The sequence below is a fragment of the Pleurodeles waltl genome, chromosome 7 (genome assembly GCF_031143425.1).
Source record: "Pleurodeles waltl isolate 20211129_DDA chromosome 7, aPleWal1.hap1.20221129, whole genome shotgun sequence".
NCBI lineage: Eukaryota > Metazoa > Chordata > Amphibia > Caudata > Salamandridae > Pleurodeles > Pleurodeles waltl.
In genome coordinates this window covers 311,044,080-311,065,080 of record NC_090446.1, presented here as the reverse complement: position 1 = coordinate 311,065,080, position 21,001 = coordinate 311,044,080, and the positions used below count along the sequence as shown (strand labels likewise).

General features: G+C 45.2%; 1 protein-coding gene across 3 annotated transcripts in view; it reads right to left on the bottom strand.

Annotated features, from left to right (window-relative positions):
• IFT52 (intraflagellar transport 52) overlaps positions 1-20,552 on the bottom strand; it is a 492,806-nt gene extending 472,254 nt beyond the window's left edge. The window contains exons 1-3 of one of the 3 annotated variants that reach the window (XM_069243758.1): positions 19,133-19,175; positions 18,979-19,019; positions 10,102-10,226 (exon numbers count right to left, since the gene is read on the bottom strand). In XM_069243758.1, the coding sequence (XP_069099859.1) occupies positions 10,102-10,220 (119 nt within the window). In that variant the 5' untranslated portion in view covers positions 10,221-10,226; positions 18,979-19,019; positions 19,133-19,175. Of the gene's footprint in view, positions 1-10,101; positions 10,227-18,978; positions 19,020-19,132; positions 19,176-19,980; positions 20,425-20,460 lie in introns of those variants that run through there. The other 2 variants (XM_069243757.1, XM_069243756.1) reach the window with 2 other exon arrangements.
• Between the last annotated feature and the right edge of the window lie 449 nt (positions 20,553-21,001).

The window sequence follows — 21,001 nt, the reverse complement described above, 5'->3', positions numbered from 1 at the left end:
CAACGCGGTCTCTACAATGACTGAGTCTTTACCACACATGCCTTTACAACAAATTTCATTGTGAAAACCTGTCTGGTAAAGGAACATGAATGGTAAATTCTCCCCCGCCCTGCCCCCTACACTATACTCCACCCGCCCAAGCCCTTAAAATTGCCCCTTCTACCACCTGCTCTGAGCACTAATGCCCCCCCCACCATGTCCTAAAAACTACCCTGACCCCCACCACGCCCTAACCCCTATCCTGAAAACTACCCCACCCTGTCCTACAAACTACCCCGCCCCTTCCCTAAACCCTAGCACCTACCCTGCCTGTCCTGAAAACTAACCAGATCACCCACCCCCACCCTAAAAACTACCTACCCTGTATTAAAACCTACCCCACCCTGTCCAAAAAACTACCCTGACCCCGCACCCTAAACAGTAAAACCTAACAACTGCTCCCCATTCTAAAAACAACCCCAACCCCTGCCCTGAAACCTAAAACCTACTCCTCCATCTCTTGAAAACTACCCCGACCCCCCCACCCTAAACCCTAAAAGCTACCATGCCCTAAAACGTTCACCGCCCTGTCCTAAAAACTATGCCCGACGCCGCACCCTAAAACCTATCCTGTCCTAAAACCTACCCCACCCTGTCCTAAAAACTACCCGATTCCCCACCTTAAACACTAAAAGCTACCCTATCCCTAAAAACTACCCTGCCCTGTCCTTAAAACTACCCCGACCCCCCCCCCCCACCCCGCTATCAACCCTAAAACCTACCCTGCCCTAAAAACAACCCTACCCTTGTAGGAAAGTAACTTCTTTTTGGCATGATTACCCCCACTTTTTGCCTGCTCTCAGTGACTTTGTTCACTGGGATCCTGCTAACCAGCATCCCAGTGACTGTGCTCTCTCCCACTAAATGTGGTCGTTACTGACTACGTATACCACAATTGGCAAACTGGTGCCTCCATATAATCTCTAGTGTATGGTACCTTCATATCCCAGGGCACTGGAGTACCAGGGGTTCCTCAGGAGCTGCAGCATGTACTATGCCACCCATGGTAGGCTGCAACGGCAGGCCTGCAGACACATTTTGCATGGGCTGAGTGAAAAGGTGCATGCACCCTTTCACTACAGGTCACTAAACCAGGTAACTGTAAATCACCCCTCTGGCAGGCCCTCCTAGCCCAGAGGGCAGGGTGCAAGTACCTGTGTGTGAGGGCAACCCTGCATGAGCAGAGGTGCCCCTACGAACCCCAGCCCCATTTTCCTGGACTTTGTAAGTGCAGGGAAGCCATTTTACCTGTGTCCAGCTACATAATGGTAACTCCGAACCTGGGCATGTGTGGTATCAAACATGTCGGAATCAGACCCAAACGTTAGCCATCTTGTTTTCCAAGGTGTGGGGACACTCTGGAGATCTCAGAGTGACTAGGGCCAGCAAGTGACGTCAGAGACCCCTCCTGATAGGTGCATACCTGGTTATGTAGCGAATCCCCCTCGCAGGGCTATTTAGGGTTTCGCCTGTGGGTTCCTCTGCAGATTCAGCTTGCAAGACTCCTCCAGGAATCCTCTACATCCTCTGTTTCAGCTTCTGACAGTCGGTTCCAGGAACCGCTGTAACTGCAACAAAGTATCCAGGACGACTCCTGTGACCTGCAACTTCAGCTCCAGCCAGCATCTACAACAGTTTCCAAGGTGTGCACGCTCTGAAGACTCCCTGTCTTCACCCAGCAGCAGAAGAACCGAAGGAATCTCCTGTGGAGTGAGAGTCAATCAATCAATCAAACAAAATCTATAGAGCGCGCTACTCGCCCATAAGGGTCTCAAGGCGCTAGGGGTTGTAGAAAATAAGGGGGGGCTGTCGATTACTGTTCAAAAAGCCATGTCTTGAGGTGTTCTCTGAATGACAGGAGGTCCTGAGTCTTGCGGATGGAGTTCCAGGTTTTGGGGCGAGGTAGGAGAAGGATCTGCTTCCGGTGGTGGCGCACTGGATGCGGGGGACTGTGGCGAGGGGGAGGTTGGCAGAGCGGAGGTGGCGAGTGGGAGTGTCGAAGTTCACTCTTACGTTGAGGTAGGCTGGTCCAGTGTTGTGGAGGGATTTGTGTGCGTGGATGAGGACTTTGAAGATTACACTTTTGTCGATAGGAAGCCAGTGAAGGGATCTGAGGTGGGGGGAGATGTGTTCATGGCGTGGGAGGTCCAGGATGAGGCAAGCAGCTGCGTTCTGGATCCTCTGGAGTTTCTGCTGAAGCATGACTGTGGTGCCAGGGTAGAGGGCGTGTCCGTAGTCTAGCCTGTTGCTGATGAGTGCATGGGTGACGGTCTTTCTGGTTTAATGGGTATCTATTTGAAGGTTTTTCGCAGCATGCAGAGGGTGTTGAAACAGGAGGAGGTGATAGTGTTGACTTGCTGGGTGATAGAGAGAAGAATCTAAGATGACGCTGAGGTTGCGTGCGTGGGTGGCAGGTGTTGGGGGTGATCCTAGGGTGGTGGGCCACCAGGAGTCGTCCCATATTGTTTTATCGGGGCCGAAGATGATGATGATTTTGGTTTTGTTGGAGTTTGGTTTGAGGTGGCTTGCTGTCATCCATTTGGCGGTGTCAAGGAGTCCGGCGTGGAGGTTGGTCTTGGCGGTGGTAGGGTTTCTGGTGAGGGAGATGACGAGCTGGGTGTCGTCTGCATAGGATATGATAGTGATTCCGTGTGGCCAGAGGATGTTGGTGAACGGGACCATGTAAATGTTGAAAAGGGTGGGGCTGAGGGAGGACCGTTGGAGAACTCCGCAGATGATCTTGGTGGCTGGGGATTGGAAAGGAGAGAGGCGGACTTTCTGGGTCCTTTCGGCATGGAAGGAGGCGAGCCAGTCCAGGGCCTTGTGTCGGATTCCTTCGTCGTAGAGGCATGTACGGAGTATTTGGTGGCAGGCAGTGTCGAAGGCTGCGGAGCGGTCCAGGAGGATGAGTGCGACAGTCTCGCCCTTGTCGACTCTGGTTCTGATGTCGTCAGTACAGGTGATGAGGGCGGTCTCAGTGCTGTGGTTCTTGCGGAATCCAGACTGGGAGGCATCAAGAGCTTTGTTTTCCTCTAGGAAGTGAGACAGGACAAGTGTTTGAGTCCCAGGTTCGTGAGGTTGTCTAATAGGAATGTGGAGTTGTGGTCGTGGGGGTTCTCCAGGTGAAAGTCACCAAGGAGGATGTAGTCTGTGGAAGTGAGGGCGTGGGGGCTAATGGTGTCAGCAATGGCGTCACAGAAGGGGGGGGGGGCGAGGTCCTGGTGGTCTGTAAATGAGGGTTCCTCTGAGGGTGGTGTGGGCGTTTATGTGAATTAGGAAGTGCAGGTGTTCTGCGCTGTCTAGGGTGTTGTGCATGTTGGTGGTGACCTTTATGGTATTTTTATGTATAATGGCAATGCCACCTCCTGGTTTGTTTAGACGATCTCTACAATGGATTTTGTAGCCTTCTGGGATGGCTGTGGCTATGTCGGGCTCAGATGAGGGATTCATCCAAGTTTCCGTGAGGAAGGAAATGTCCGGGGAGTGTGATGTGATAAGGTCCCAGAGTTCGATGGTCTGCTTGTGTACGGAGCAGGTGTTTAGGAGTATGCAGTTAAGGTGGTTGCGGGGGCTGTTGTGCTGCGTGTTGGTGTGGGGGGTGTTAGTGTTGTTGCAGAGCGTGCTAGCGTTGCGGGGCGTGTTGGTGTTGGAGTTGGAGTAGGGTGTGTTGGGGTTGGTGAGGATTGTGTGGGTGTTTCTGGTGTTGATGTTGTGGTGCGTGGTGGTATTGTTGGGGGTGTTGGAGTTGTTGTGGTAGTGTTGTTGTAGAGTGCGCTGGCGTTGTTGTGGGGCGTGTTGGGGTTGGCGTGTGGGTGTTTTTGGTGTGATGGGGGTGCTGGAGAACCGGCAAGCATAGCAATTGAAGCGTCCATGTGTGTGCTTGGGGTTGGCTTGGGCGCAGGCGGGGTGCAGACCTGGGTTGAGGAAGTTGAGTGTGGTGGTTGAGTAGTTTTGTCTAGGGGGGTCAGGGTTGAGAGGACCAGGGGGAGTGGCACTGGGCGCGGTCTAGGCATGGACGGGCGCAGATGGGCTTGCCTCTGGCGCACCGGAGCACATGCTGCGCGTCTGCGCAGCAGCCGCCATTAAGAGGGGTAGGTGGGAGGGTGGAGCAGCTGGGAGGCAGGGGCCAATGGGTGTGCGAGGGGGGCGGGGCCGCAACGGTAGGGAGAGCGTGACCGGCAAGAGCCGGCAGAAACGGGCAGAGATACTTGCACAGCGAGCGAAATACAGGGGGTGGGGGGTGGGGGCGGAGAAAAGCAATGCAAACAAAGCAAAAACAAGCACAATGGGTCAGACTAATAGGCTTTTTAGAATATAGATGAAAAACGGAAAAACAAACACTTGAAAAACACGAAGGAATACTTACGCGACAACAGGAAATGCCTACCACTAGGCACCAGGAATGAGGCGCAGGCGGGTGCCTGCGGGTGGTGGAGGGCCTCGAACTGCTGTCCAGGCAGCAGTCAGCGGGATCAGGGGCAAGGGTGCAGGCTGGTTGAGCCAAGTGGACTGCTGGCCAGAACCAGTTCAGGGAGTCACTTCCCTGCTCCTGCAGGCACCTTCCAAGACAACGACCGGTTCTCTGGGACTCCTCTCCTGACGATGAGGGTGCGCCCTGGAACACAGGTGGTGGATCACCATGACCCAGACCGTCCTAAGGACCAGCTGTCCAAATTTGGAGGAGGTAAGAGCTTGCCTTCCTGGTTTGTGACAGTACCCCTGTGCAACGCGTCATCTCTAGCTCCTTGGGCTTCTGTGCACTTTTTCCAAGAATCCTTTGTGCACAGTGTAGCCCAGGTCCCCAGCACGCCAACCTGTGACGCACATCATGCTGAGTTGTTATCTGGCGGCGTGGGAACCTTCTTTTGTTGTGCTGTACCAACCGCAATTTGCACCTTCTTTGTCCCCTTGTCCTGGGACTCCCGTGGGTGCTGCCTGGTCATCTGTGGGCTCTCTCCAGTGTTTGGAGCCCCCTTTGCCTCCTAAGTCCGAAATGAGGCCCCCAGGTCCCTCCTGGGTCAAGGCAGCGCCATTTTGACATAAAACGTGACCTTGCATCAACCAAGGCTTGTTGGACCACCACACAGGAATCCGCAGCCATCTTCTTTGGTGCTCTTCTGCAGACTTTTTCTAACCAGAGAATCCTCTTTTGCACCATCTTCTAGGTTGGCAGGGGCTCCTGTCCTTCATGGAATCTTCTGCGACTTCTGGACTTGGTCTCCTCTTCTCACAGGTCTTCAGGTCCAGGAATCAACCATTTGTTGCTTGCAGTCTTGCAATAACTCTTATCATGACTTGTAGTGTGTCCTAAGGAAACTTGCAGTACGTTACTCGTACTTTCCTGGGCGGTGGGGTATTTTACTTACCTTTGGTGTTCTTACACTCCCAGCGTTCCTCTACACACTACACTTGCCTGGGGGGTGGGGGGAGGCATTCGACATTCGCATTCCACTATTTTAGTATATGGTTTGTGTTGCCCCTAGGCCCACTGCAATCTATTGTATTTTCTACTTTTTGCACTATTCTATGACTGTTTACTTACCTGATTTTGGTTACTAGTGTATATATTGTGTATGATACTTACCTCCAGAAGGAGTATTGCCTCCAAGATATTTTTGGCCTTGTGTCACAAAAATAAAGTACCTTTATTTTTGGTAACACTGAGTATTGTCTTTTATTGTGTATAAGTACTGTGTAACTATAGTGGTATTGCATGAGGTTTGCATGTCTCCTAGTTCAGCCTAATCTGCTCTGCTACAGCTACCTCTAGTCAGCCTAAGCGGCTTGCTGGTGGTTTTTCCACAACACTGACCGACTGCAATCTTCCTTCCGGTGTGGGACGTCAAATGCATCCCTTTAGGAACTCTTCACCTGCTCCAGTGCTTTACTGCTGCCTGTCTTCGTTCACAGTCAACCTGGTCTTGCATCCACAAAAGGGTGGGTAGTGGCTCCTGTCACGACTAGACACACCAGCTTGAACTGGACTCGGGCCCCTTCCTTTACAGGTCAGGTCTTCCACTACCAGGATCATCTTTGGTATCTTGCAGTCTTGTCTGGGTTTTGCCAAATCCTCTTCTTAAGTCCTTTTGGTGGGTTTGGGGAGAACCAGGTACTTACCTCTCTTCTTCCGGTCGCTGGGGGGCACCCTGGTACTTACCTCTTGGGGTTCCAAGTTCCTACAGCTCCCCTTAACTGATTCCATGTTCTTGGGTTGGTGCCCAACTTTCGCGTTACACTTTCTTAGTAGATTGTCTGGCTTCAGTACTTACTATTGCTTTTGCTGTTCTCTATTGCCTTTTATGCTAATTCGTGACTCCTAATGTGTGCATAATAGTGTGTTTACTCACCTGCTACCGGAGTATTGCCTATACAGTATTTGTGTTACCATAATAAAGTACCTTTATTTTTATAACACTGTGTGGTTCTTTCGTGTAAGTGCTGTGTGACTGTAGGGGTATGGCATAAGATTTGCAAATGTCCTAGATAAGTCTTGGATACTCATCCACAGCTACCTCTAGGGAGCCCTTGCTTCCTAGACACTGTCTACACCTCACTAATAGGGGATACCAGGACCTGATATAAGGTGATAACACCAAAGGAGCTCACCAAACACCAGGCCAGCTTCCTACAACCCTGTCTTGAAAACTACCCAACCCCCACCCTAAACACTAAACGCTACTCTGCCCTGTCCTAAAAAATACCCAACCCCCCACCCTAAATCCTAAAAGCTACCCTGCCCTGTCCTAAAACCTACCCTGCCTGGTCCTAAAAACTACCCGGACCCCCGCGCTAAACCCTACCCTGTCCTAAAAACTACCTCGACCCTCTGCCCCCACCCTCAACACTAAAATCTACCCTGTCCTGCCCTAAAAACTACTCCAACTCCCCACCTTTGCCCTAAACCATAAAAGCTACCCTACTCTGTCCTAAAAATCTACCCCACCCTAAACCCTAAAAGCTACCCTGCCCTAAAACCTACCTTGCCTGCCCTAAAAACTGCCCCGATCCCCCACCATAAACTCTAAAACCTTCCCTGTCCTAAGAACTACCCAATTCCCCACCCTGCCCTAAAAACGACCCCGACCCTGTCCTAAATATTACCCAACCCCCACCCCCTCAAACCTGGCCCCACTTGCCTCTCTCTCCTCTGGTCTCTGCTCCTTCCTGTTCCGCCCAGACTTCTCTCTCTGCCGTTATCATGCATATGCGTGGTAAAGGTGTGCATGCTAAACGCATGCATCGTAAACGCACATGGGTGGTAATGGCAGCGTGCTCAATGGATAGCATTGCATTGACAGGGTTGTTAGCGATGGTTCCCCCCACACTTTCACTGACTGCACAGGTCTTAAGACACCATGGAGTTTTGTCACTCCTGTGTCACCTGCCAAGCCAGTGGCAAGGCAGGTGGCACTACAAAGGCCCCCTTAATCCCCCTACCAGTTGTTGGGGTTCCCTTTGAGAGGGTAGAGATTGACATTGTTGGTCCCCTAGACCCTCCCACAGCCTCCGGGAATAGATTAATTCTGGTGGTGGACCATGCCATCAAGTACTCACAAGCCATTCCCCTTAGGACCACTACACCTCATGCAGGGGACAAGGCCTCCTGGGAATCTTTTCCAGGGTGAGTTTTCCTAAGGAGGTAGTATCAGACAGAGGTGCAAACTTCATGTATGGGTACTTAAAAACAATGTAGAATGAGTGTGGTATTACCTACAAATTCACCACCCCTTACCATCCACAAGGAAATGGGTTAGTTGAAAGATTCAACAAAACCCTTAAAGGTATGACAATGGGACTCTGAAATACTCAGGAGGAAATGGGATGTTTTAATACCTTGCCTTCTTTTTCCCACAGAAGGAAGCGGGTTACAGCCCATCTGATCTTCTGTTTGGAAATCCACTTAGGGTTCCTCTTCATCTTGTGAAGGAGGGATGGGAGCAATCTCTCAAACCCCCTAAACAGGACATTGTGGATTATGTACTAGGCCTACAGTGACGTATGGCTGAATACATGAATAAGGCCACTAAAAACCTGGAGTCCAGCCAGGAGCTACAAAAGCAATGACATGACCAAAAGGCTGTACTGATTGTTTACCAGCCAGAACAGAAAGTGTGAGTTCTGGAGCCTTTGGCCCCAACGGCACTCCAAGACAAGTGGAGTAACCCTCACACAATTGTGGAGATAAAGGGTGAAGTCACCTATTTGGTTGACCTAGGCACACCAAGGAGCCTCCTCCACAGGGTGCTCCATGTTATTCGTCTAGAGCCTTATTTCGACAGGGCTGAAAAGCTTGCTCGTGACCACTGATAAAATCCAGGAAGAGGAGAGTGACCCTCTCCCTGACCTTCTCTCCCACAACCCAATTGATGGTTCAGTGAATGGGGCAGTCTTTGCTGATTGCCTCACTGAACAGCTACAACCTGACTGCAGACAAGTTCTCAGCCAGTTTTCACAACACTTTTCCCCTGACACCCTGAGTCAGACCACCTGATGTGCCCATAATGCGGACACAGGTGACAGTCTGCCTGTCAAGAGTAAAATCTACAGGCAGCCTTACCATGTCAGAGATTGCATCAGGACAGAAGTCCAAAGGATGCTTGAGTTGGGGTGTTATTGAGCCTTCAGACAGCCCTTGGACAAGTCCTGTAGTAAATGTGCCTAAACTTCATTCCAAGGGCGGAAAGAGAAAAATTTGGTTTTGTGTCGACTACAGAGCCCTCAATGAAGTCACTAAGACTGATGCCAATCCTATCCACAGGGCTGGGACTCTGCTGGGGGTGGGGGTTCTATTGGAGGTTGTTAGAGCAAAACAGTACTTCTGACTAAATGAAATGTAAGTGTTCAAGAGTTTGTGTCATGTTTAATCAATTTCTTGGTAGGAACGAGGAACATGGAAACTGAAATGAACTGCAGAAGTGGAACTGCCTCCTTCCACTGTAATTGTAGTATTCCCCACTCAAATTCACATCGCACTTCAAGATCTCCTCTGCTTCAATAATGTTATTTCGTTAAAGGAGCCATCCACTGAATGATTTTACAGTATCTTCCGAAATTCAAGCTGCCATCATAGGAGAACAGAACATTCTGGAACCAAGTAAGCATGGTCTATGGTGTGCTTCTTAAGAGATATACATAAACTGCTTTCTTCATTGGAATATGATCAGACTGAAGTAGGGAGGAGTTAAACAATAAATAATAAGTGAGGGGTTATTAAGTTAAAATAACCTCCCAACGGCTATCCACTGGGTGTACAAAGTAATAAAAAGTTTGACAGTCTTTGAAATGTAATTAAGGTTGATCTTCAAAACTGGTCAAGTGTGGAAAATGTATATCTCACTCATGGTTTTATTGGGCATGGTCAGGAAAAAGTGGGAGAGCAATCACAGCGCTTGCATGCATTTTGCCATCTTCTAGACTGCTATGTAGGAAGAGAAAAGGCTGTGTCCTACCTTAGAATTTTGATTAAAATTTCAAAGTATAAAATTAAAACTTTGCGGGCTCTTCAGTTGCATTATTGTTGTGTTTGAAACATTGTCAACATTTTCTTGAATATTTCTTATAATATAACTTAACGTTGTATTGAGAGTTAATATGACTTAAATAATTGAGTTTTAATAGGACTTAAATAATGGGTTTCTCCTATGACTGTTAACTACTGGTGAATATATTTTAGTTAAATCTGTTAGACAGATATAAAGGATTACCACCACTCGAAAGCTGCTATCATCATTCATTAAGGATGAATCTATGCAAACTAACAGCACTTCCATGGAAAAACAACTGTGCATAGAAACATAATGTTTCAAAACTCTTTTGAAATTGTTTACTTATAATATCTGAGGGCCCCAAAATTGCAAAATATTCAACCCACTAACTGTAAATACTACAAATTTGCAATCCAACAAAATACAGATGACTACATCTAAGAATAAATTAGTGTCTCTCAGAAAATGTAATCTAAATACCCATATCCCTTTCAAGCAGCCATACGGTTGCATAGGAGTTTCAAATTCTAATATAGGAGTTAAAAACAGCTTCCAAGTTAGAAAATAAACATCTTACCTCTGTATCTTCCAACTGGAGCGGAGTCTCTTCTGCAAGGACTTGTACCCACTAGTGGTGGTAAAAATCTCACGCTTGGATGTATTGAAAGCAATGATATTTCGGGTCTCCTTTTCCATGGTTACCTGAAGTGGAAAACAATAGCCATGCAAAATCAAAACTAGGATCACATGTATGTATTGATCTGCATCCACTTTATTGGTACTGTGTTGCTAGTGCAAGAAATCATTTTATTTGTCTGATGATAACAGGAATCTAGTAATCTAATCCAGATTCAATATCCATGGTTACTGCGTAGCCACCAAGGAAGCCAGGTTATTTCTACTAGGTCCTTTGGATGGAGCCCATGGTGTGTCACTGTTCTACTTTTATGGACTAAATTCATAAATTAACTGTTCATGCTAGTCTTATTTAAATGGACTTCAGGCTCTAAAAGGAGATGTCAATGTTAGTCCTCCTGCTGTTTCCCTGGGGTCAGGACTCCTATGGGATTTTCCTATTTCAGTGCAGATTTCATTTTCATGAAGTGCAGGATTTTGTGAAGGAAAGCTACTACTGGACAGCCCATTTGTACAATGGGCTTTGGGATTATATATATCACTTTCTAGGCAAGCCATTCTTTCACGACTTAAGACTCCCATGGAGCACTGCATCTTGAAATTTTGTGGTCATAGACCAATTTCAACAAAGGATGGCCTTTCCAACAAGTAGGAACGTATCAGAATATGTATGATCAGATGGAATAAATATTCAAACACCATATTCTGAAAAACAGAAATAGTTATGGGTCAATTTTACTGAAAGATTCCAGGATTATCAAGAGTTACAGTTTGAGAATTTCAGTTCTCACCATTTTGGACTCTACCTCTGCAGATGAGGAGTGTTATAGGTTTCTTCCACTTCCAACATACATCTTAAGTTTTCCTTTTTCAATCAAAGAAAAACCTAAAGATTTCCCATTTCTGCTTTGGTTCTCACTGTAAATTAAGGTAAGCACAGCAGGTTGTAGCAGAAAACCAATAAAATATGTTAATTTAAAAAAAAGGTAAGCTAAGCAAGCTTTGTTGTGCTTTAAAATGTGAATCTGGTTTGTTAGCTTAACAGAGATTTGCAAAAAAGGACAAAATCTAGAAACATATTTTAGGAGCCACAGACTTATTCATCACGATTACTCACCTCTTCAAGGTCCCCCCCATCTAAAAAAAGAGGATTATTACTTGGGGTGGATGGTAGCCCACCTCAAGTAATATTAGAAGTTTTGTTGTTCAGTCCAGTAAGTTTTTCAGTAATTCAAATCTGAGTACTGGTAGCTATGCCACAGAGCAGACAGGCTTAAATTAAGATAATGTGCAAAGAATTTTGAAGGACCAAAACAGTTAAAAAGTTGAAAATAAATTTTCTCCATCCATCACAGTCCAGCTTTAGGGCTGGACATAGTACGGAGTCTGCCTTGTTGGGTGTCATTGAACATCAAAGTCAAAATCTAGATGATGGTTGTACAGCTGCACTCATCCTATTGGATTGGAGTGCAGCATTTGACACAGTGTTGCATTCTATCTCGGTTGACAGACTAAAGACTCTTGGCCTAAAAGGAGCAGGTCTGAGCTGGCTGGTACTAACTGCTCATGTGTTTCACGTTTTCTCGTTTGAGGTGAAATCTAAGCATCAGACTGTCTTCTGGTGTTCTCCAAGGTTCAGTCCTAAGTCAGCTGTTATTTAACATCTATGTTAAGGCTTTAGCAGATATTACTGAGAGCTGTGGGTTTACTCTCTTTTCTTATGCCAATGACACACAGATTATTTTTTTGCTGTCATCGGCCCAGAATCAGGAACCATCGTTTTTGAACCTGGGCTTGAGGAGGATCTCAGGTTGGGTGAACAACAACTCCATAGAAGAAGAGAACGATTATTCAAGCTCTAGTTATAGCCAGACTTGATTATGGAAATGTGCTATATTTAGGTGCAGATAGGGCAACTATTCGCCGTCTTCAGCTTGACCGAAACGCTGCTGCTAGGATGCTTTTTCACCTTCCTGAATGGCTTCTGTCTCCAACCTGCTGAAGGAACTACATTGGCTTGGGATCTCTAAACAAATTGAGTTTAAGGCTCTCCGCTACATGATCAAGATGAAAAAGGGAAAGGGTCTACGCTATATTCAGGAGCTGGTGAAGCCTTATAGGCTCACTCGTTCTCCAAGGTCTTCCCATCAGTCTTTTTTTGCAGTACCAAGATTTCGTCTTGCATGTGTGAAAGGACGATCCTTTTCTTATTTGGGACCCAAAGTCTGGAACTCTATGCCAGATGCGTTAAGGACCTGTAATTCTTTACTACCCTTTCGCAAAGACCTGGCTCTTTTAAATTATATCCCCAAATTTATGTTTCAGATCCTCATATACTACCTTGCTCTTCTGCACCAGGAAACCCTCTCGGTTAGCTGTGCACACTATAAAACTATAACTATAGCAAATAAAAATCCCAAAAAAGCACAAAGTGCCCAAAGGGAACAACTGAACGAGTTGTAACAGGGCATGGGTTAGGATTAAGCCCAATCCCAATACAACAGGTCCCATTCAGAAGTTTTACCTTCTGACTTTGGTTTCTGAAATAGAGGTAAAAAAATGCAGGTGGGGGGGGAAGCAGCAGGCTGTAGTCAAGATGAGGGACACAAGGCCGATACCTTCTCTGCAACAGCCTGCTGATTTGCTGCAGCAGAAAAGCTCTGTGTGCAACCTGAATCTTTGGCCCAGCAGCAGTGCACCTTTGTTAGAACAAATTGGCATGTCTGTCCCATTTCCTGTCAGTTATCCAAGCAAAAATCCTTGAAAAAGTTCTTTAGTCCCAGCTTTCAAGGTTAGGCAGAAGGAGAACACACACTTATCTATAGGCCCCTGTACCTTAGCGACAACTTAGCGGTCAGGACTCTATCCAGGGGAAGTCACAAGCAAGGTCCAGGGCACAACCAGTTGTAACTGGTCAGCTGGGCTTTTCAGGAAAGTGGGCATCTTGCAGCATTTGTGTCCCTGTAGCTTAAGAGGTCAAACAACTGTCCCCTGGAGTCCACTTCTCAGTCATTGGTACAAGCAGGGGCAGGACCAGCCTTTAGGGTTCTTCTCACAGATCACAACAGAAGGTTCAGTCCTTCTTCTGTCTTCTACAGATCCTCTGAAGAGAGTACTGGGGGTGCAACGTTTATGCCCAATGCCAGTCTGCGGTTGGGGGAAGCTCCTGGCCACTCCCTAACCAATGTGGTTAAAGTTCCCAGGGGTAATATTACTCACTTTTGCAGCACTTCCTGTGTGCTTTATTGTAAACTATCCCACAGTGTCCCTCTCTACATAAATATCAACATGTCAGAACGGTTCTTTCCTTGTGCAGAGCTCCCTGTCCCACACCGGTGGGAGACCATGATAATTGGCAAACACACCCTTATGGTCACACAAAACCAGTTCTGGAGGCAGCCCCTCTCCCATCGAGATTCGTGCCTGAATGGCTAGCACAACAATAGAAGGGGGAGGTCATGTGTGAACTGCATTTGCCTGTGACAGGGTAAGCATCTTTTGAAGTTACTAATGTTCCTATGCACAGCCAACATAGCCATCCCATCAAGGGGGGGAAAAAAACATCCTGACACCCCCAGCCCTCTGACCACTATCTAGAAGCAATATATGATTCACCACATGGAAGCCATCAACAGTCAGGTGACATTGAAAACTGTCACAAAGGCACATTTCGCTCCGGCAGGAAAATTACAACTTTCTTAAAGTCTAATTTCTAAAATAGTAATCTAAAACACAACTTCACCATCAAGTCTGACCTTAAATTAATGTTTAAAAGAGTCAATGAATCATTTTTCTAGCTAATTTCAAACTGAAGTTAAGCATTCTTAGGTGTTATAATGTAACTCAATGTTTCCTATGCGAGAGCCAGCCGTGCCACAGTGAAAAACGAATTTGTAGACTGTTTACTGCCAGGACATGTATAACATAGTTACACGTGCACTACTTTTTAAATACAATGTACTCTGCCCTTTGGGCACTCACGGCCTACCTTGTGGGTAACTTATAGGTATTAAAAAGGAAGTTTACGTCTGCCAAACGGTCTATTTTTCCAGGCTGAATTGGCAAGGGTAGGACTGAAGACGTGCTTTGCATTGCGATCATATTGGTGGCACAATAATTGCAGCAGTCTACTAGTGACATTTAACTTACAGGTCCTGTGTACACTTATGTACCATATACTAAGGACTTAAAAGTATGCTAAAGATGCCAATCAGGAGTGTAGCCAATTTCAGTATGTTTTAGGGGTCACAGCCCATGCAATGGGGTCCTGGTTAGCAGTACCCCAGTGTAAATAAAAACAGCGGCATCAGTCCAGGACAAAAGGTGGTAACCATACAAAAAGAGGCATTTTCCTGTACCCCAGAATTATGATACATATGAGACAACTGTTTCAGATGTAATTCAAAATATGAAAAACGTGCCCCTGCATAGGTGTGAATTGCTCTTTTTGATTAATTAAAATAAGCCCTAAGCTCCCATCAGTAAGACATGGATGTCTCAAAATTGCAGAGCAACCACACTGCATAATGTCATAATACAACACAGAGACAGCCCTCAGATCAGACACAGCTAATGCTATATATTTAATTCCAAATGCAATTTAGGCAAACTTGCTGCCTTCATTAAGAGAGAGAGAGCATGTTGCCCAACCCTAGAAGATGGAACATCTAATGACCATGCCTACCATTCTTGTCACACAAACAGCAAGATTTTAAACTATGAGTTTTACCCCAAGGGTTATGTTTTTCTGTGAAGGGATTTATGAATTACAACAAATATTTTACAAAGCCCTTGACAAACAAAAAAGCCGACAAGCCCAATCTAGAGTACAGTTTTGTGTCATTTTCAGGTCTAGCTTGACAGCACATCTGTCTGCCAGAGATCATGTAATTACAAAAAATATACCTAAACAGTGTATCAAGAAGTGCTGTGGTTACACTCATTTGTTTATATTCTCCTTGTAGCATCATGACAGGGCAACACTTGTTTTAGTTTGCCAAAAAGTAGTTCCATAGCTCATGAATGATGGAGACAGTAGTGAAAAGTACCTCTTTCATTGATCGCCGGCATTTTTTTTCTCACTTATATTGCCGGGGTGTGAACTCTGCACACTGGGGCACTGCTGCTGTTCAGGCCCTGGTGTATGTGTTCTGACTCCTATAACATGGTAAAACTGAATATTTAACTTTACAGTAAGGCCATAGTATAGGGTGCAGGAAAATACATTAATGGTATGGAAAGTTAAATGTCACCTGTGGACTGCAGCACTTATTGTGCCATCCACTAGAGTGACAAAGAAAACGTGCCTTCAGGCCTACCTCTTTCAAGAAGAATCCTCTTTTTAGATATGAAATAGGTCATCCCTAACAAGGCCTTGTAGCACACAAGGTAGGGGCCCGGTATTTCAAAGTGGCGCCTTAAAATATTTTATGTTGGCATGTAGTGCTCTTAAAAACACTAGCGTTCCGAATCAAATCATAACCCTTCTATTTCCAGTATGGAACAGGGTACAGGAATATTTCAAACTAATTTGTATCTTTCTTAAACATCCAGTTCAATGGTGAAGGCAGATGTTTAATAAACATTTCATAAAAGTGACTTTTAAAAAGTTACACTTTTTGGGTCTGAGTCTCCAGTTTGTTAATTAGCCTGCTGGGAGGTAGCATACCAGTGCTTTTATTTAATGAGGTGAAGAGTGAAACTGTTCCTAGAGCACAAACAATGGCTTAAGCCCTTTCACCAGAAGACATGGGTGTGAGTATACGATATCAACTCCGGAAGGATAGCTGGGGAGAGTTCACAAACTTCATTAACTTGAAGGGGACTAGGGTGATGCCTGTGCATTCATAACTAAGTGTAAGGAATGACCTCGGGAAGAGAAGCCTTTTATTCATAGGCCCTCTGTAGTCGGTTTGGCATCAGCCCAGTGAGAGGGAGAGCTGGTCCCAAAATCAGTTTGATGTAGTTGAAGAGGAGGGGAACTGCTCATTTCCCTAAACTCACTGGTCGCTGGCACAGAAGCTCCTTCAGGGGCAGAAAGATTCATGTTGGATTTGCCTCAGAATAATGCACTGCAGGATAGTTTGCGCAAAGGGAAACAGGAATTGCTGTCAATGAGAGGTTTGCACTTGGAAGATTTTCCCTCCTTGGTTAGGAGAGATAAGGAGTCACCCTGCACCCACTGACTAGTGAAATCTACAAAAGTGGCATGTCCCCCACACCTCATCAGAACACTTTCTGGACCTGCAGAAGGGAACAAAGAGACTGGACCAGATATTTGAGACCTGTGCGGATAGTTGCTCCCACCTGTATGCACGAGAAAGATGTGGACTTAAAGGGCCAGTCAGTTAAACTCCTTTGTGATTACAGGGACAAAAGCCAAGTACCCAGCTGACCGTTAGCAAGTACTGAACGGGATCCAAATGGTGGCCTCTGCTAGCATGAACCCCTGCCCCTAAGTGCTATCCCTGAGTTCCTATAAGCCTTAGAATTGACCAAGAGGAGCTGCTCCAGAAACACTGAAAGGCTGGACTTCTAAGACCTGTGGCAGGTGAGTGGAACCTCAATGCAAAGGTGTCTGATTTCAAAGTGATTTTGTCAGATACAACTTCAGGCTTATCTCACTAGAGGATTTTAACTCTATAAAAAAGACCAATGGTCTGATTCAGTGTTTGCTGTGCTTGTGCCCCTTTACAAAAAAGTGATGGACATCCTATCCACTATATTACAAATGCCATAGGATTTAATGAACTTATAATAAGGTGGGTGGGCAATCCGTCACATGTGACAGAGTAATCCGTCTGCTTTGAGAGGAATTTGGAAGACAGAGAATAAAGCCATTCCCCACTAGAGGATTTTGACTTCCATTTCAGAGACAAAGTCAGAAGATAAAATCCGAACATGTTTGGGGTACCAGACCTGCACACCACTGCTGATGGCCTCAAGCCACCCACAGGTCCTGGTCAACCACAAACAGTGACAACTGATTGGTGCTTTACTTTTTCTTGGAGCTTTTTGGCTTAAACCTTTATAAACTCATATTGCTTGTTCCCTTACAGGATTTTTGTCATTTCTATTGTCATTTTGTTTATTTTAGAAACAGCAGGATTTGTACTGTGTATTTGTAACTACTACTAAATGCTTTACACATTTTAATGAGTGAAGTTTGTCCACTCTGTGCCATTCCTATCAGGGGATAGAGCTGACTGATATTATTGAAACTGTGTTTTCTCTTAACAAGCCTGTGGTCTTATTTCTTGTGGTAACTCAAAGTCATCCCAATTAATAACCCAATTTCTTACAAAACTTTACAAAGATGATGTATTAAAGAGTTAGAAGGTGGTTTGTATGGTTCCACCATGATTACACTGTGAACCCACCAACAAGCACAACAGTAAGCGGTTACGTATTATGAATTCCTTGGCACTACATTATGAAAGGGATTTACATTGAGAACTCTTTGGCAAATACCTTATGAAATATTTTACATTGCTTAACAATGAGAAACGTTCATTTACAGATCTAGAGCCAGAGAGGTTCAAGAGGTCTGGTTTTCATTGGGTGTATCTGTAATTTTCAGTGTAGTGTTTAGTTGTATGTCAATTAAAGTTATTTTCCTAGAACACTAGCTGCATGTTGACTTATTAGGTATTATTGTTTGCTTTGCGGAAATCTGAGCTTTTTTCTCACATCACCTTCATGTGTAAGACTAAGTGCTCCTTCTTGCTGCTCTGGGGGTCAAGTGCTAAAGAGGTGTACTTGGTGCTCAGTTAAGGCTCAAATGTAATGTGGCCCCATTGCTATGGTTCTACCTCTTTCTTCACTGTCTTCTTTACAAGCATTCGATTGGGCAGCAATTGTGTTAGCCCACGTATGAACTAGTTCCACCTGATAACTAATAGAGAGATTGTTAAGCCACACCCTGTGTCAAATAAACTAGTAAGTGGCCATGCATGATGAAACCCTGTGCCAAATATATTAGAACGATGTGTTATAATGTCAGAGTTCACAAGGCAAAACCCCTTCCTATTGTACTTATCAGCGTTCACTAACAGAATAGGAAAGGTTTAACGTAACGATTTTATACAGGTTTTTTTTTTTTTTTAGTTAGAGAGGTCTGGTTTTCATTGTGGATATTAGCATATGTTTACTATTCCGCTTAATATATCAATTAGTCAATATATTTAATTAATTGTGGTAATTGTTTTCATTAAAACTGATAAAACATTAACTTTCAACCAACATAAAGTATGATGCATTAGCTAAACAAACACTTAAAATCCGAAACACAGCACATAGCAATACTATTTTTAAAAAATATAAAAGCAAAATCATTGGCTTAATTGTGCAGGTGTATATACCGTAGTTAATGCCTTAGAGGCTGGTTTACAACCAAATGCGAATACATTTAATTTAAAGAAAATGGTGCATCTGTTTTAAAGTTGGGCAACTGCAACCTGAATTAAAATACTTTTTCTTTCAAAAAGTCAAAGCAATTTCTCAGCATTGACTTTTTAGGTGGTATAGTGTGTGCCTGCAGAGTTCTAGGCTTCTAACCACCACCACCTCCCAGCGTACACCCATGACTCGTCTGCCTCCCTACTTCAGGGTCAAGAGCAGATGCTAGGAACAGCTGGAGAAATCTTAATGCGAGGCCAGAGGAAAATTCCTGCAGCAAGACTGAGCGTCTGCGAGAATTAAGAGGTTAGGGTACGGTGTGGAGACTCTGGTCACTGGTGTAACGAGAGCTCAGTTTGGGTACAATAAAAGGTGGCCACAAGACACCAAAGGTCAAAGATGAAAATCTTATTTTGCTCACCTCAAATTAAACGTAGCAGTAGTACAACAGAATAAGAAACCCTGTCAAAATGAGAGGATGATAATGAAAAAGTACGCTTTTAGCAAAAGCAAAACTTATGTTAATAAATTATTAAAGCATAGAAATAGAATTGTATCCATCTGCTAATATTTACCCTTTCAACTTCCACGCGTGCCGCTGGATAACCAAAGCAAAATGTTGCATCACAATTTCCCATGAAATGTCTATACTCAAAGTCAAAAATAACACAATGAACAGAGATCACACATTAAGAGATTTCCAAATTAAAAGATTGTGGTGGAGTACAATAAAAAATGCATATCTGTACAAGAAATTGAGGGTTGCACTTTGACTATTACCGAAAAGTGTCCCGCTGTATATTAGAGCAGACTGTAGTGGATAACTGATACTTAGGTGCGGAGAAAATTGACCCATGGTCCCATCTTTTGCACAAAGGTCACAAGTGATGTGGGACAACGACTATCCAATTGTATAGGTCTCTCCCAGGGAGAACCGAGGGAATTTGGTATGCAGCAGACTGAGGGCACAGTTTATGACGCCCACAGCCAGATTAATTGCTGAGTAACACTCATCAGGAGAACCTGAGACAAAAAGGGATGAATTGGGATACATTCTGCAGGCTGGCAGGATGGGCCCGTACATATTTGCACACTGAACAGGCTCTACGAAGTGGTATGTTATGGAACTAGAATGTGTTTACATGCGATGAAATGCAAACAGTGCATGCTGTTCCCAGTTTCGATGTGCGCAACCATGGCATGTGCAGCATCTGCCCACACAATTTGCAGTACGTTTTACCTGGCAAAAACTAAAAACCCATTTTATGTAATTTGGCAATCCTATCCTACTACAAAAAAGGCAAGATCGCCAAACCCGTGCAATCCAGTCAGAACTATAGCAAAGAAACTACAAAACTGACTTGCAATGGGGTGAAATTCAAATAAAGCACACAAATGCTATGTTGAAATCTGGTTTACGCACCTCGCTCCGTGTATAGTCCAAGGTGGTAATGTGTTCCATTTGCCCACACTATTTTCCCTAGGTTTCAGATAGCTAAAAAGGTGCATGCATAAAACCTTACAGTGAGCAATCTAGCTACCTTACTACGCGGGGAAACAGCTCCAGCCACTGCCATATTTCCTCAATAACGATCGTTTATGTTGCGTGTGGAGACTGACTGGAGCAGCATCCACTGCCATTAGAAACCCTAAAAGTCAACTGAAGGTGTGGGGTGTCTGTTTCAATGACGGGCAACCCTCAGCGAATATACAACGAAAGGAGAGGTCTACTACCAGAATCTGAGCAGGGAAACGGAATAAAACCCGTTGCTGTGGAATGGAAAATGTTATCTGCTTAAAAGGAGAATGGCTGTTCAGCCCTGCTTGAAACGGGACAGTCTGTTGGACTAAAATCTGGCGTGGCCACCTAACACCTGAGTACTGACTGCAAAGCACCCGTTACCTCTGCGTTCACCACCATCTTAATCCAAGCGAGCCGCGTTGCATTGTGGAGAACGACACGGTAACTAAGAGCAGCTCGTCCTTAGCAACCCCGGATGGCCCCATCGTCGCTCGGAGGAGGAAGGTTAATCAATTAATTAAACAGAGAACAGTTCCACTGCTTCAGTTACCAATGGATTCTACCACATACAAAAAATAAACAATGCTCGTGTACGAGGGCTGTTTCTGCTAAAGGCTTCGTTTGGCAGAAAATCACTACACCCCTTTAGAAAAAAAAGTGGTGCGGTCCGCCAGTGACGGGCTCTGACAGCCATGTTTGTTGTGTCTCCTCGAGTGTGGAAGGGCTTCGTATGAATGTGGTGAATGCAGGGATTTAATTGGGACGCAAAAATGGAGCAGAGGTTTCCTTCAAAGCGGCGTGGCCTATGTAATTATGGATGTGGTTTATACACGTGAATATAGTGACGGTTCTGCTCCTGAGAGGAGTTCACTATAGTTTTATTTCCAGTAATAGTTCCAACGCAATTAAGGAGGAATGCGAG